The sequence below is a fragment of the Dryas octopetala genome, chromosome 9 (genome assembly GCF_963921425.1).
Source record: "Dryas octopetala chromosome 9, drDryOcto1.1, whole genome shotgun sequence".
Lineage (NCBI taxonomy): Eukaryota > Viridiplantae > Streptophyta > Magnoliopsida > Rosales > Rosaceae > Dryas > Dryas octopetala.
In genome coordinates, this window is record NC_141374.1 from 1,173,599 (window position 1) to 1,187,228 (window position 13,630).

At 35.4% G+C, this 13,630-nt stretch overlaps 2 protein-coding genes across 3 annotated transcripts; both read left to right on the forward strand.

Moving 5' to 3' along the window:
- The first annotated feature begins 5,754 nt into the window (after positions 1–5,754).
- LOC147273070 (uncharacterized) lies at positions 5,755–8,625 on the forward strand. 2 transcript variants are annotated; one of them, XM_086257611.1, is made up of 5 exons: positions 5,755–5,914; positions 6,916–7,048; positions 7,444–7,543; positions 7,863–7,949; positions 8,314–8,625. In XM_086257611.1, the coding sequence occupies exons 1-5, from the start codon at positions 5,845–5,847 to the stop codon at positions 8,446–8,448; spliced, it is 525 nt and encodes a 174-aa protein (XP_086113737.1). In that variant the 5' UTR covers positions 5,755–5,844; the 3' UTR covers positions 8,449–8,625. The 2 variants fall into 2 exon arrangements, with proteins under 2 accessions (XP_086113737.1, XP_086113738.1); XM_086257612.1 differs by having other exon boundaries at positions 7,444–7,540.
- A 796-nt stretch (positions 8,626–9,421) lies between these two features.
- On the forward strand, positions 9,422–12,528 carry GAPB (glyceraldehyde-3-phosphate dehydrogenase B subunit). The gene is made up of 9 exons (XM_086255950.1): positions 9,422–9,582; positions 9,703–9,819; positions 10,322–10,483; positions 10,563–10,730; positions 10,863–11,023; positions 11,154–11,215; positions 11,299–11,348; positions 11,569–11,975; positions 12,205–12,528. Exons 1-9 carry the CDS (start codon positions 9,484–9,486, stop codon positions 12,338–12,340), a joined length of 1,362 nt encoding a protein of 453 aa, XP_086112076.1. The 5' UTR covers positions 9,422–9,483; the 3' UTR covers positions 12,341–12,528.
- The last annotated feature ends 1,102 nt before the right edge of the window (positions 12,529–13,630 follow it).

Sequence of the window (13,630 nt, forward strand, 5' to 3'; positions counted from 1 at the left end):
CTTGTTTAGGCCTTTCTGTCATTCCACATGGCTATAGTGTAGTTTTAGGATCTATTTAAAGGGTCTCTCCCTTCATTGTAAGGCAGGCTCAAATAGGTTTTAGTTTATTTGCAAGTATTGAGTTTTCTTCTGAGTGTATTCTGGAGATCTATTACTCCAAGTACTTCCATCTGTAAGTTTGATGTTTAATGCAATTCTGGCATATGTTTGCATATTTCAATTCTTGTTAATTTGTTTGTTTATTGCTTATATTTTAACTTTACTGGTTTTCAAGCTTAAAAAGGATTAATCTCTTTCTTATGAAAGTTTCTGGGTTTTACAAAGGTCTTTACTGCTTTGGAAGTTTTTTCTAATCTCTTTCTCTTTTGCAAAGTTTTATCTGCTTTTCCGGATCTATTGCCCTGGGTTAGATTTAATACTCGAGAGGACCTCAAGTAGGATAGCCGAAAAACACACGTACCTCGTGTATAGTTTTTCAAATAGCAATCGAGTAATACTCGAGAAGACCTCGAGCAGGATTGCCGAAATACACAATTTATGTATAGTCATTTCTTGAGTAGAACTCAAGTACTACTTGAGTAGGATAGCCGATTTACTACTAAAAATTTATAGATTGTCAAGTTGCATTCGATTACTAGCTACTCGAGTAATGGAATAACAATCAGACAATAAAGGTATAGAGTAAAGAAAAAATCAAACAACTTCTGCAAATAAAGAGAAAACCAAGCATTACAGTAATACATTGAATCAACAACTACACAATTATTAAAAAAAAAAAAAAACCAGCTACACACACTCAAATTGTTATTTATTTATTTATTTGTAAACTTAGAAAATTAACAATGAACACGCGAGTATTTTAGAGGGTAGCTAGAGTAGAAACACCTAATTTGATGAACAATGATGGAGCAATACTCGAGGGGTTGATATATTCACCAAATTCAATACAAAGAACAAAATATATATATATATATATGCAACATTGCTCAAAGGGCCGGTACTCGAGGTGCTCTCGATGTGTTCTCGAGGTGCTCTCGATGTGTTCTCGAGGGTCAATTGTTCAACAAATTCATAACAAAGAAAAAAAAATAAATCTGCAATTTTTCTCCATGGGTACTCAAGAGGTCGATATTTACCAAATTAAATTCACGCAAGAAACTATCCCCCGACCTCAATGGTACCTGCAACCTCCACCAATACCAAACCCATCCACCATCAACATCCTCATAAGCCATCTATTCTCTTTATTCAACACAAAAAACCAAACCAAAAATAACAAAATAGCATATCAATGCCATAAAAGCAAAAGGGAAAAGCAAAAATTTTAAAAAATTTTACCTATGCGCAGGAGGTTCAACAAGTCTCGCAAGAAAGCGTGGTGGCGACTCGATGGTACAACAACTTTGTATTGCGACGGTTCACAGAGTGGATCTCTGCTGGAGTAGATTGCGAGGAAGGATGTGAGACTAACTAATGTGAGAGAGGGTGATAACGTGAAAGGAAAAAGGAAGGGGCTGAGCTATGTGGTGGTGAGTGGTTGAGTTGTAGTGGTATTCTGGTTCAAATGGGTAAAGAAGTTGAGAGAGAATGAACGTGCTGGAAGAAAGGGGAGAATCCATCTCTTATATTTGAAGTTAAGGGCAATTAAGACTATTCACATAAGTTTTTGGTTAGATTTCTATGAAAATAAAAAAGTGGGTTAACCCATTTTTTAAAAAGAGGTCATTTTTCCAAATTTCTCAAAAAAAATTAGAGAGAGTGGTCAAGAAAGCAGAAAAGGGTGGTTAAATTAAATAGGTGCACTCATAAAACAAACACCCCTAGCTATCATGTACTGCACAATGAAATTAAAAAGAAAAAAGAAATTTAACTGTTGACAATTATAAAATAGTCTTAACGTTACCATGAGCGCATGCCAAAAGTCTAATAATTAATTTCTAGTTCATGCTTGTCAACACTCATGTTAATTGAGGGTATTTTTTAGGGAGAAGTTCATTGACACCTCCTGAGGTTTAGACTTATTCCAAGTCAGACCCCTCAAGTTTCATTTATTCCACCAACACCCCATATTTTTAACATATGCAAACTTCTACTAATAGTCAAAGGGTAAAATCATCATTTGAACCTTACATAAATATGAGTTTAGGTTCAGGTAAGAAAACGATGTTTATTTTTTATATTTTTGTAAAGTTTTAATGATGATTTTACCCTTTGACTATTAGTAGAAGTTTACATTTGTTAAAAATATGAGGTGTTGGTGGAATAAATGAAATGTGGAAGGGGGATAAATCCAAACCTCATGAGGTGTTAGTGAACTTCTCCCTTTTTTTTATGGTGCTGAAGTGAGATCTACGATCAAAGTTGATCATTTGAAGTGAAATCTACGATCAACTCGCATTGATTAAATGGCACAAGTTGAAAGAGCGGCAGAGCCTATCTTTTCCTCTATCATTATTGTTAATTAATTAATTAATAAAGGAGGCGAATCCGTGACACTATATTTTTTATACAAGTTTTTAATGGGCTCATTTCATATAGGATTTCAACGATCCGAACTGTCTATTTTTTAAGTCTCCAATTAAGGATCATTTTTGCAAAAAATTAGGTAAATTAGAAACTATTTACCTACAATGGTTAAATGGTCAACAAATAGACAGTTCGAATCATTGAAATCCTATATGAAATAAACCTCATTAAAAACTTATGTCAAAGTTCTTGTAAAAATATAAGGTCCATTGATTTTAACTACTAAATTTTAATAACGTTTTAGTTTAGGTATCAAAATTAAATAGCATTTTAGATTAACTACTAGTTGAAAAGTCAAACAAATTAATAAAGTAAAAAGTATTAGAATTTACAAATATTACATCACATGCTACTACAATCAAAAAATAAAAATAATATTACATCACAAATATTACATTAATTTATACTATATTATATTAAAAAAATAAAAAATCAATCCAGTCACAACTTAACTGTGACTGTCTTGGTAAATTAAAAAAGACAACTCACACCATTATACTATATATTATTTTGAGTAAAAGTATTGTTTTGACCTCTATTTATATTAATGTAAATAATTAACAACCCCCTACTTAGAGAAAAAATCTCTCATAACCCCTACCCAAAATCTACCTCTCTCATAACCCTCAATCTTACACTTAATATTTTCCTGAACCCCCTAGTCAACTAATACCCAACCAAGTTTGACTCCATATCTTTTAATTTTCCAGTTTTACCCATTTTATTTATTTTTAATTTCCATAAAATTTTAATTATGTTTTTTTTTTTTAATTTCAGTCTCTGTTTCTACCCCATCTTTGACTCCCCATGTTTTTTTAATTTCACATCTCTATTTTTTCATTCTCTCTCTCTCTCTCTCTCTCTCTCTCTCTCTCTCTCTCTCTCTCTCTCTCTCTCTCTCTCTTCTCTCTCTCTTTCTTTTCCCGTCGACGCATGCACCACTGTCCAGCAACAGTTTTCGGCCAGACTGGTCCCACCATGCTCGCCTCTCTGATCCCGCTTCCTCCCCTTGCCCTCCACTTTCCACGAAACCCAACAACAGCAATGGATCAACCCAAGCAGACCCAAGCTACTCTGTCGGCGATCTCCATTTTCCGACAGCATCGCGGTCTAACTCTGGCACCATTAGCTTCCTCTCCTCCCAACGAACACGGTGGTACCCATCGATCATCCAACCGACCCTCGACGGCGATGGAACGATGCCAAACAGCAGCGAAGCCTCCGCCGACGATCTTTCTTTTCCAGCAGTGTCGCAACCTAGCTCTGGCACCAATATCTTCCTCTCTTCACGCTGAGTCTGTCCATGCCATTTCCTCACTCCGACCACCACTGGGCACGACTTTTGCGAAGCTACAAAGCTGCGGCTTCTCTGCCCATTATGGCCCCGTTTGGGATTGTGGTGGAAGACCCAAAAGCTGCTGTGGATGACAATTCTCAATCACCTACAGCAGTTTTGGTGTTTGGTAAAAAAATTAAAAACTGATTTTTCCTACAATTCTCAACTCCCTACAACAAAAACAGAAAGTAAGTTTCTAGGTGCTTTTGAAAGCTGCAGTGAATCACAGCAACAATAAATATTTTATTTTACCCATAACATCCTCATTGATTTCTATATTTTTTAATTTGTTTATTTTAAATTAAAAAATATGTCCATTGTTAGTTATATTTTATATTGTAATAATTAATTATGATATTTTATTTGCACGATTAAAATTATAATATACCTAAAAAAATAATACACTTACTTATTTAATAATGTTGTTCTTAGAAAAATTAATGCTAATAAAAATTTGTAGCCAAAAATTTAAAAACAAGTAAAAAAATATTTTATTTTTACCAAACAAATAAGTGAAAGACACTTTTAGCATCATGTCTATTTTAGTAATTATACACAGTCACAGCACTTTTACATTAACATTTACCAAACACTTTGATATTATTTTTTGCACTCACAGCACTTTTGAAAACATACTTTACCAAACACTCAGCTGCTTTACTTTACATCTGACTTTACTTCACAGCTGTTTTACTTCACAGCTGTTTTTTCACACAGCAATACCAAATTGGCCCTATATGGTGACTCTGGCGGCCATTGGCCTCGACACAGGTATGGAATCAATCTCCTTTGCATTATATTGCTATTGGTTGTGTTTAATTGAATTGGTTTTTGAAGAAATTGAAATCCATAATTTTGAACCCACGGGCATTGCAGACAATTGAAAGGGTTGCCAAGCTCCAGTTGCAGTTACTTCGAATTTGATGGTTTGGGTGAAGGTGTAACTGTTTTAGTGAAGGTGTAACTGTTTTAGTCAAGGTGTAATTGTTTTAGTCAATGTGTAATTGCTTTTTAGTCAAGGTGTAATTGTTTCATCACTTAATTCAATTTCAGTAAGTGAATTCATAACTGAATTTTTCAATTTAGTGTAATTGAATTTCTGTAATTCAGTTTCAGTGTAACTGAATTCTTGAAATTTAGTTTCAGAAAAAAAAAATCAGTTTTACCAAAATTCAGTTACAGTGACATCAGCGCGCGTCAGTGCGTGTCAGGGTGCGTCAGAAGGGTAATTTAGGATTATAAGTTATAGGGGATTTTGAAAGAGTTTCTAGATGAGTGCGGGTTTAGGCAAATTTTTTGGGTGGTTAGGGGGTTTAAAATTACTCACTATTTATACTATATTGTAGTATAATTTCTCTAAAAAAAATTCAATAAAGTCACAACTTAACTGTAACTGTCTCACAACTTAGATGTGACTGTCGTTTAGTCACAACTTAGATGTGACTGTCGTTTAGTCACAACTAAATTTGAAGTTGTGAGTGTCGTACAGTCATAACTAAATGTGAAGTTGAGATTACATTAACAAATTTTCAAGATAATATAAAAGTCTCAAAGACAATTTTGACAAAACCTTATAAATTTTTAACTAGCACTCATCATATATGGGCCAAAGAATAAAAATGTCAAATGGAAAAGGCTCAAATCAAAGAGGCCAACATATTTGTGACCTAATCTAAAAAACTACATTTAAATTTGGTAGTTCAATTGAAATATTATATGATTTTCATGTTATACCAAAAAATTATTGAAATTTGATATTTAATCTTAATTTTCTAAAAAATACAGTGCTGATGCTTCTCCATTAATAAATGCTTAATTAAAATTTGAAGTTGTATCATTGTATGAAGTGCATTGATATTGTCGTTTTTTTTTTTTTTTTTTGGACTGAACGCATTGATATTATCGAACCCACAAAACTTGTCTTCTCCAAACCGTCTAACACCCATTTCCACTCTCTCTGTTGGTACTTGGTGTTGGTGTGGATGCAAACGATGGCTACTATTTCGCATTCGCTGGCTTTGACTACAAATGCTCCCGTCCAGCTATCTTCTGGTAATTTCCCACATGACCGATCTCATTAAAATTGCGTTATTGGATTCTTTACTCATTTTTGCTAATTTTTTTTTTTTTTTTGATTTATTATTACTAAATCTTTAGTCTTAGAATGAATGTGCTTCCTTGCAAAGTATTCTTGAATTCGAATTGTTAGTTACTTATAATCGTTGAATGAAAGATATACTATATAAATCGGGTATGAAAGATTTCATTTTGAATTAGTTAAACCACGGATTCCCAGATGGGTTTTGTGTTCTTTCAAAGCTATAATTAGAACCAAAAAGATAAGAAAATGCAATCTTAGGGTCTATTTCAATGAAATGATTTAAAAGTAGGGATTTCGATCTTGACTAGGTTAGCTTAGTTAAAAAACCTATCAAACACTCGTTAGAATGCATTTGAAATAATTACAAACAATATATTTCAAGTGGATTTGAAATGAACATACATAATGAATCATTTGAAATCCATGCGTTTTCTTCTTTTTCTTCTCATACAAATATAAATATTTAAGTATTGGCATAGTTCAATCAAGCAATTTAACTATGAAATATTAACTAAATCCCTAGATTTGAAATCACTCATCCCAAATAGATATTTGCCACTTTAGTGCTGCATTTCAAGCCAGGAAGTAAAAAGACCACGTTTCTCCTCATCTTGTCTGGGCTCCTACTCAATTACTATGCATTTGTACATAATTTTATGGCTATATTTCTGCACATGTTTCCGCCAATCAGGGAATAAGCTGACATAGCTAACTGTCGGCAAATGGTGAGTCTGCTTCTTGTGCGAACTCAGATGTGCTCGAGCGGATGTTGATTTTTGTGTCTATCCACCCATTCATAGATTAGGATTTAAGTTTAGGTTTAGCTCTTGGGTTTTACGTATATATATGTTTCCCATTATCTAAGTGGCTACTTTTGGATTTCTTTTAATGTTCATGTGATATTTTTCATATTGGAAATGAATTCTTCATTTTCCATTTTTCTTTTCACCAGGATGTCCTCTGAAGCCATCACAACAATGTCTTGGGACTGTGGCCCCTACAAACTTGTCACTTAATTCCAAACGTATTGGGAAAGCTCAACTCTTTACCTCCAAAAGGTCCTTCACAGTTCAAGCTGCATATAGGTATTCTGTTAGTCCTTTACTTTGTGATCCTGATGTTTTTTAGGTCTTGTTTGTGATTAGGGCAGGCTGGTTAATTGCTTTAGGTATGAGTTGGTCAGTTAAGTTCTATAATCTGCAATTTGTGTCTATTATTATGTCCCATTTTGTCCTCCTCAAGTGCACATTATCCATGTTTTTTTTTCCTCATCATAGGGTGCTGGATTCAGTTGTATACAGTAATTTTTCATTTTCCAAGCTGTCACTTGGCGGTGCTTTCACAATCTTGCACTATTGTGGAAATCTGATATTGTCTTTTGAAATTCAATTTCATATTGTGGCCCTTTGTCATTTGTAGTTTTATCACTTGTTTACCTTTCAATGATATTCTAATGTCAGCCTTGCCTGTGTAATTGCAGTGATGGTGGTAGGTCAAACGGTTCAAGCATCTTTGTTAGTGGCTTTGTTTTGGGAGGACTTATAGTTGGCACACTTAGTTGTGTATATGCACCTCAGGTTGTCATACTTCATTGAGTGTAATTTGTTTTCTGAAAATGCTCATATGATCATTATTGTTCATTGTGCTACTATATGTCTAGGTTATTTATCAATCGATTAATATAAATTCTTCAATGTTTTTATTTTGTGACTAATGAGTTGTCTATTCCAAATTTAATCTTAGTGTATACTCTGTACCTCACAACCTTTTAGTGGTTAGGGCCCTGTGATTTGTAAATGTTACAGTTTTTTGGGCTACAGGGTTTGCTTTACTTGATGGCCCCATGCATTTAGCCAATCAAATTATTTTTCTGACTGTCAGAATGTTTTTCGTTAACAGATCAGTAAAGCACTGGCTGGCGCTGACCGAAAGGATCTAATGAGAAAACTGCCCAAGTTCATATATGATGAAGAAAAGGCTTTGGAGGTGAGAAGTCCCCCTTGACTGGTTGACCCTATCTTTCCATTATCTGTTGCAAGGATGTTTTGAAATGGCCTCTGCTGTTCTTTTCCTGCTTTTTAAATTTTCTTTGCTTTTCCATATGTTTTCAGCATTTCTTGGAGATGCTGAATGCTATTTTGTTGTTATTGATGTTTTGACCGTTTTGTTTCAGTTTCTATTCATATCTTGAACAAACATGATTGCCAAAACTTTCAATTTATGTTGGATAATATATATATATATATATATAGAGAGAGAGAGAGAGAGAGAGAGAGAGAGAGTATTATGTTTCTAATCCAATAATGGGTTTATTTTCAAAATCACATTATGTGCTTTATTTGCTTCACAGAAAACACGAAAAGTACTGGCTGAGAAGATCGCACAGCTGAACTCTGCTATAGATGATGTTTCTGGGCAGCTCCGATCAGAAGATGACCCAGATGAAGTACCTGTGAGCTCAGAGGAAGTTGAAGCTGTCGTATGAGATTGCTCTGAATTACATGTAACTCAGTGTTTTCCTTATTTTGCTGAATAAGCAGTGTAGTTGTTTCTTATTGTGGAAGCTCCTAGCTATAGTAAATGTAATTGAGTCTAAGATCCAGAAATTGCTAAGATTTGGACAATGTTGAATACAGAATTTTATGTATTTTTTTTTTTTTTTCAGTTGGTTTTTGAAGTGCATAATAACATCATAGATTTGAATGACTTGGTTAATTTTTTTCTCTCTCTAAGCAATATCCTTAATAGCCAAAGAAGGGATTACAAAACAGGGGACCGAATGATGACGTAGTCAGTTCAATGGATCAGGCTCTCTATGTATTTTTATTTTTATTTTTTAAATTAACTACGGTAGCTTTGTGGTGAACTGCTTCAAGCCTTCAGACTTTATATTTTACTTCCCTGGGTGAAATGTTTAAGATATTATCATTGAATTGAAGCAGTTTCCACCATCCACCATGGTTTCTGTCAGCCATTAGTCTGCTTGTGAAATACATCTTGGATTTGGATGGGGACACATTGAATGGTGACCCTTTTAGATTTGCCTCTGTAATTTGACATGAACTTTTCGTCCAAAATACATGGAGCATACACTTATCTACACACTTGTGGCTATTACATGCTTTTTATTTTTATTTTTTTATTTTTTTATTTTTATAAATTCATCTTTGACTAAAAGAAGAAATTTGAAAAAGATGCATGGCCTCCTGCATGGTTGTGCTATTGCATGCTTTATTTGTTTTGCTCTCTTAACCAAATAAGGAAAGAAAACAAAAAAGATAGATGGAAGGGCATTCCAGGAAGAAGAAGAATGGGGGAAAAAATCTGTGGTTCATATTTTGAAGTCACAGATGGAACATGATCTTATCTTATATATCTTCATATACCATGCTATAACCACAAGTTCCTTAAATTCAATAGCAACCATAATTTTAATAAGGGAACGTTCAGAATACTAAAGGCACGAATTTAAACTGTATATATAGTGACTAAGTGAGTCATCAAGCCTTTAGTTGCAGCCATGGCCTCACACGCAGCTCTAGCCTCTTCAAGAGTCCCAGCCAACACCAGGCTTCCCTCCAAGGCCTCCCACTATTTTCCCACTCAATGCTTCTCCAAGGTCTCTCTCTCTCTCTCTCTCTCTCTCTCTCTCTCTCTCATGAACAAAGTGTTCAAGGTGGCATGTTATTTATTGTCTTGACAGTCTGATATAATTTGCTTATTCTTTTTGGTCCTGCAGAGGCTGGAAGTTGCTGAATTTTCTGGCCTACGATCCAGTAGCTCATGTGTGACATATGCAAGCAATGGTAGAGAGACTTCCTTCTTCGACGCCGTGGCTGCCCAACTTACTCCCAAGGTTTATCCTGCCCTGTTTTCATTAGGCAAATATATGCAGTGTTTGTTTGTATGTATGTATGTATGGATATCTGATCGATATATTGATATGTTTTCTTCTGAAATCTTAGCATGTTTTGACGATTTAACGTGAGCGATTGTTCTACCAAAAAAAAAAATGTGAGTGATTGGACCAGTAACATTAACACTATCAAGCCATGTCTCAAGACCCCTTAACTCATATTTTGTGCCCTACAGAAATTTTTGAATTCAAGAAGGTGCAGTGATGCATTATAAGTGCTATGCCATGCTTAGCATAGCATGTAAGTTCAGTATAAGAGGGTTATATCTCAGGAAAATGTTTTGGTTGACTCCCCATAATGGCGTACCAAGTCACCCAAAAGTGCAATTTTTGTCATATAACCTGATGAACTCAGATATATGTAGGCTTCTTTGGTCAACATGACAACTTTATTGAGTGGATTTTTCAAAACCTATAATTTTTATTTCTTTATCCATCTCAGACTGCAGGGTCAGCTCCTGTTAAGGGAGAGACTGTGGCAAAATTGAAGGTGGCAATCAACGGATTTGGACGTATTGGTAGGAACTTCCTCCGATGCTGGCATGGACGGAAGGACTCACCCCTTGATGTCATTGTTGTCAATGACAGCGGTGGTGTCAAGAATGTAAGTTTTAGTTTATGCTTTTGGAGAATTTAATCAGTTAAATTAGTTACTCTTATTAATTCAGTAATCTCAAATACAGGCATCACACTTGCTGAAATATGACTCAATGCTGGGTATTTTCAAAGCAGACGTGAAAATAGTGGACAATGAAACCATTAGCGTTGATGGTAAGCCTGTCAAGGTTGTCTCTAACAGAGATCCCCTGAAGCTTCCATGGGCTGAGCTTGGCATTGACATTGTTATTGAGGTAAGTGATTGCTATACTTAATTAATACTCGAATAGGAAGAGTGAGCAACTACAAAGAACTACATATAGTAGATTTTTGTCTTGGATAATATTGGAAATAACATCTCTTTAACAGAATTGGATAACCTACAGGGAACAGGAGTCTTTGTTGATGGCCCTGGTGCTGGTAAACACATCCAAGCTGGTGCCAAGAAAGTTATCATTACAGCTCCAGCAAAAGGGGCCGACATTCCTACCTACGTTGTTGGGGTAAACGAAAAAGACTATTCCCATGATGTTGCCAACATTGTAAGGTCAGTGTTCTCAAATATATTACCAAGATAACAAATTAAACAAGACAATTATGACTGTGATTGATTTAATTGACTCAATGTGTCTTACCTCTTATAATGGCATAAAATTTGTGTTTGTGTGTATCTGCAGCAACGCTTCTTGCACCACAAATTGTCTGGCTCCTTTTGTGAAGGTTCTGGATGAAGAATTTGGTAAGCAATCATTTATATTGGCAGCGTGAATCCAATAGCATGCCTTTTTGGACTAATACTTTGTTCCTGATCACAACTTTCAGGCATTGTCAAGGGAACCATGACAACTACTCACTCCTACACTGGAGACCAGGTAAGAATGGCTCCTATATTCTTCTCTGCATGTAGATTTCATTCTTTCGTTAAAATTAAGAATTGAAATTTGGATATGCAACCACGGAACAGTTGTAACCTGTAATATGGTCTGGTGACAGGTAGTTAATTCTTATTTAATCTTGAAAATGGCATTATATGTTTGAGTATATAACGGAGAAAAACAAGTAGAAATCATGGCCAATCCTGTGTATATCCAGAGGCTCTTGGATGCTTCACACCGGGACTTAAGGAGAGCCAGAGCAGCAGCACTGAACATAGTTCCTACAAGCACTGGTGCAGCCAAGGCTGTGTCTCTAGTGCTGCCTCAGCTCAAAGGAAAGCTCAACGGAATTGCCCTCCGTGTGCCAACACCTAATGTATCGGTAGTTGACCTTGTGATTAACGTTGAGAAGAAGGGCATAACAGCAGAAGATGTCAATGCAGCCTTCAGAAAGGCAGCCGAGGGACCACTGAAGGGCATATTGGCAGTGTGTGATGTTCCTCTTGTGTCTGTAGACTTCAGATGCACTGATGTTTCCTCCACCATTGACTCCTCCTTGACCATGGTCATGGGTGATGATATGGTCAAGGTAGTGGCCTGGTACGACAACGAATGGGGATACAGGTGAGCTCACTTGTTTCAAATTTAGAAAGAGTTTTCCATCAGAAAAAAATTTATGAATGAGTAGTCTAGTTCACTAATTATATTTAAAACATGTACTTGAAAGTTGCAAAACACCAAGTTGGCCAGCTGCCAATTTTGCTTGCTTGACCCAAATGAGATAAGCTATTTTTCTCAATTGAAAAACTTGGCTGAGTCTTAATTTGATCAAGTGGATTGCTTTTATTTGCAGCCAAAGGGTTGTGGATTTGGCACATTTGGTTGCAAGCAAGTGGCCAGGATCACCAGTAGTGGGAAGCGGAGACCCATTGGAGGATTTCTGCAAGACAAACCCGGCTGATGAGGAGTGCAAAGTCTATGAAGCTTAGATTAATATATCTTTTTGGCTAATTGTATAGGAGACTGGCTTTGCAGTATTTGTTATCAGAAAATGCTTATTTTGTAATGACAACTGAGGGACTGGAACAAAATCCAGTTTTTGTTAAGACAGTTCTCCAAAGAATACTCTTTTCAGAAAAATGATTCTCAAAATAGAGTTGTTTGGTCTTTTAATTCATTTTTCTCTGACCCAAAGAGTCTGAGTAAAAGAGCTATCAAATTATTTCTTTGTAGAATATCTTTTGCTTCTTTTCATTCCATGGCCAAAGTTTCAATTTTAATAATAATGATATTGCTGTAGTTTCAGCTGTTTGCAATTTAAGAAAAAATTTCAAATTCCGTCATATTTGTTGGCTATTTCGTCAACAAATTGGATGGAAATTGACTGTTTTGTCAAATAAATTTGACTAAAATTGAAATTTATCCTTCAATTACAAATGGCTGAATCTCTATGGACATGATTGCTGAAATTGAAACAGAGACAGAATTTAAATTTTGATCAAACTACATACATGAAATTGATAATTTAGCCATAACCAAATATAGTGAAACCATCTACAATGGAAGGCTCCACCCCTGGTTGGCATGATAAATGAAACTATGTTCTACCTGCCACGTCAGTCTGGACAGTTGGTAGGGTTTCACACAAAAGTCATCAGCCTAGAACAGACACATCTACCCTTGGTATGGACTACTAGCAACACCAAAGAATGGTACACCCAAGTCCCCATGTGGCAGGCTCTAAAGCAATTATTTTATGATTTGCAATTTTGGCATATTAAAAATGTGGAGATTCCTTGGACCTCAAGACCCCTTATAAAGGAGTTTCCTTGAAAATGTATTGACACATGTCCATCTACAAGACTACAACAGCTGGAAGTCCCTTTTGGTTAAAATAGCGGTTTGATTGCTTGATTTTGTTAGAATATACTCGTGACTCTTCTATTATGAGTTTGTAATCGAAGAGGCTTTGGCCATCACCACATTAGTATCTCTCAAATCACTCAATTGTTTTGTTTATTGACACTCAATTGTTCACTTGTGCACGATATTGGAAAGAGTCTATTTTTACTCACCACAAAAAGATGATGGTGAACATTACTACATACAATAATGCTAGTTGTCCCACATTTTTTTTCCCACATTTGTATCCCACCTGATGTGTCATTACCTTACTGGAAGTGTATTTCCTTTTTCTTTTTTAGGTTTTAATTTTTAATTTTTAGTGTCCAATGTATGAATGCCATGTAAGATGGTATGAAATTGTGGTATAAAAATGT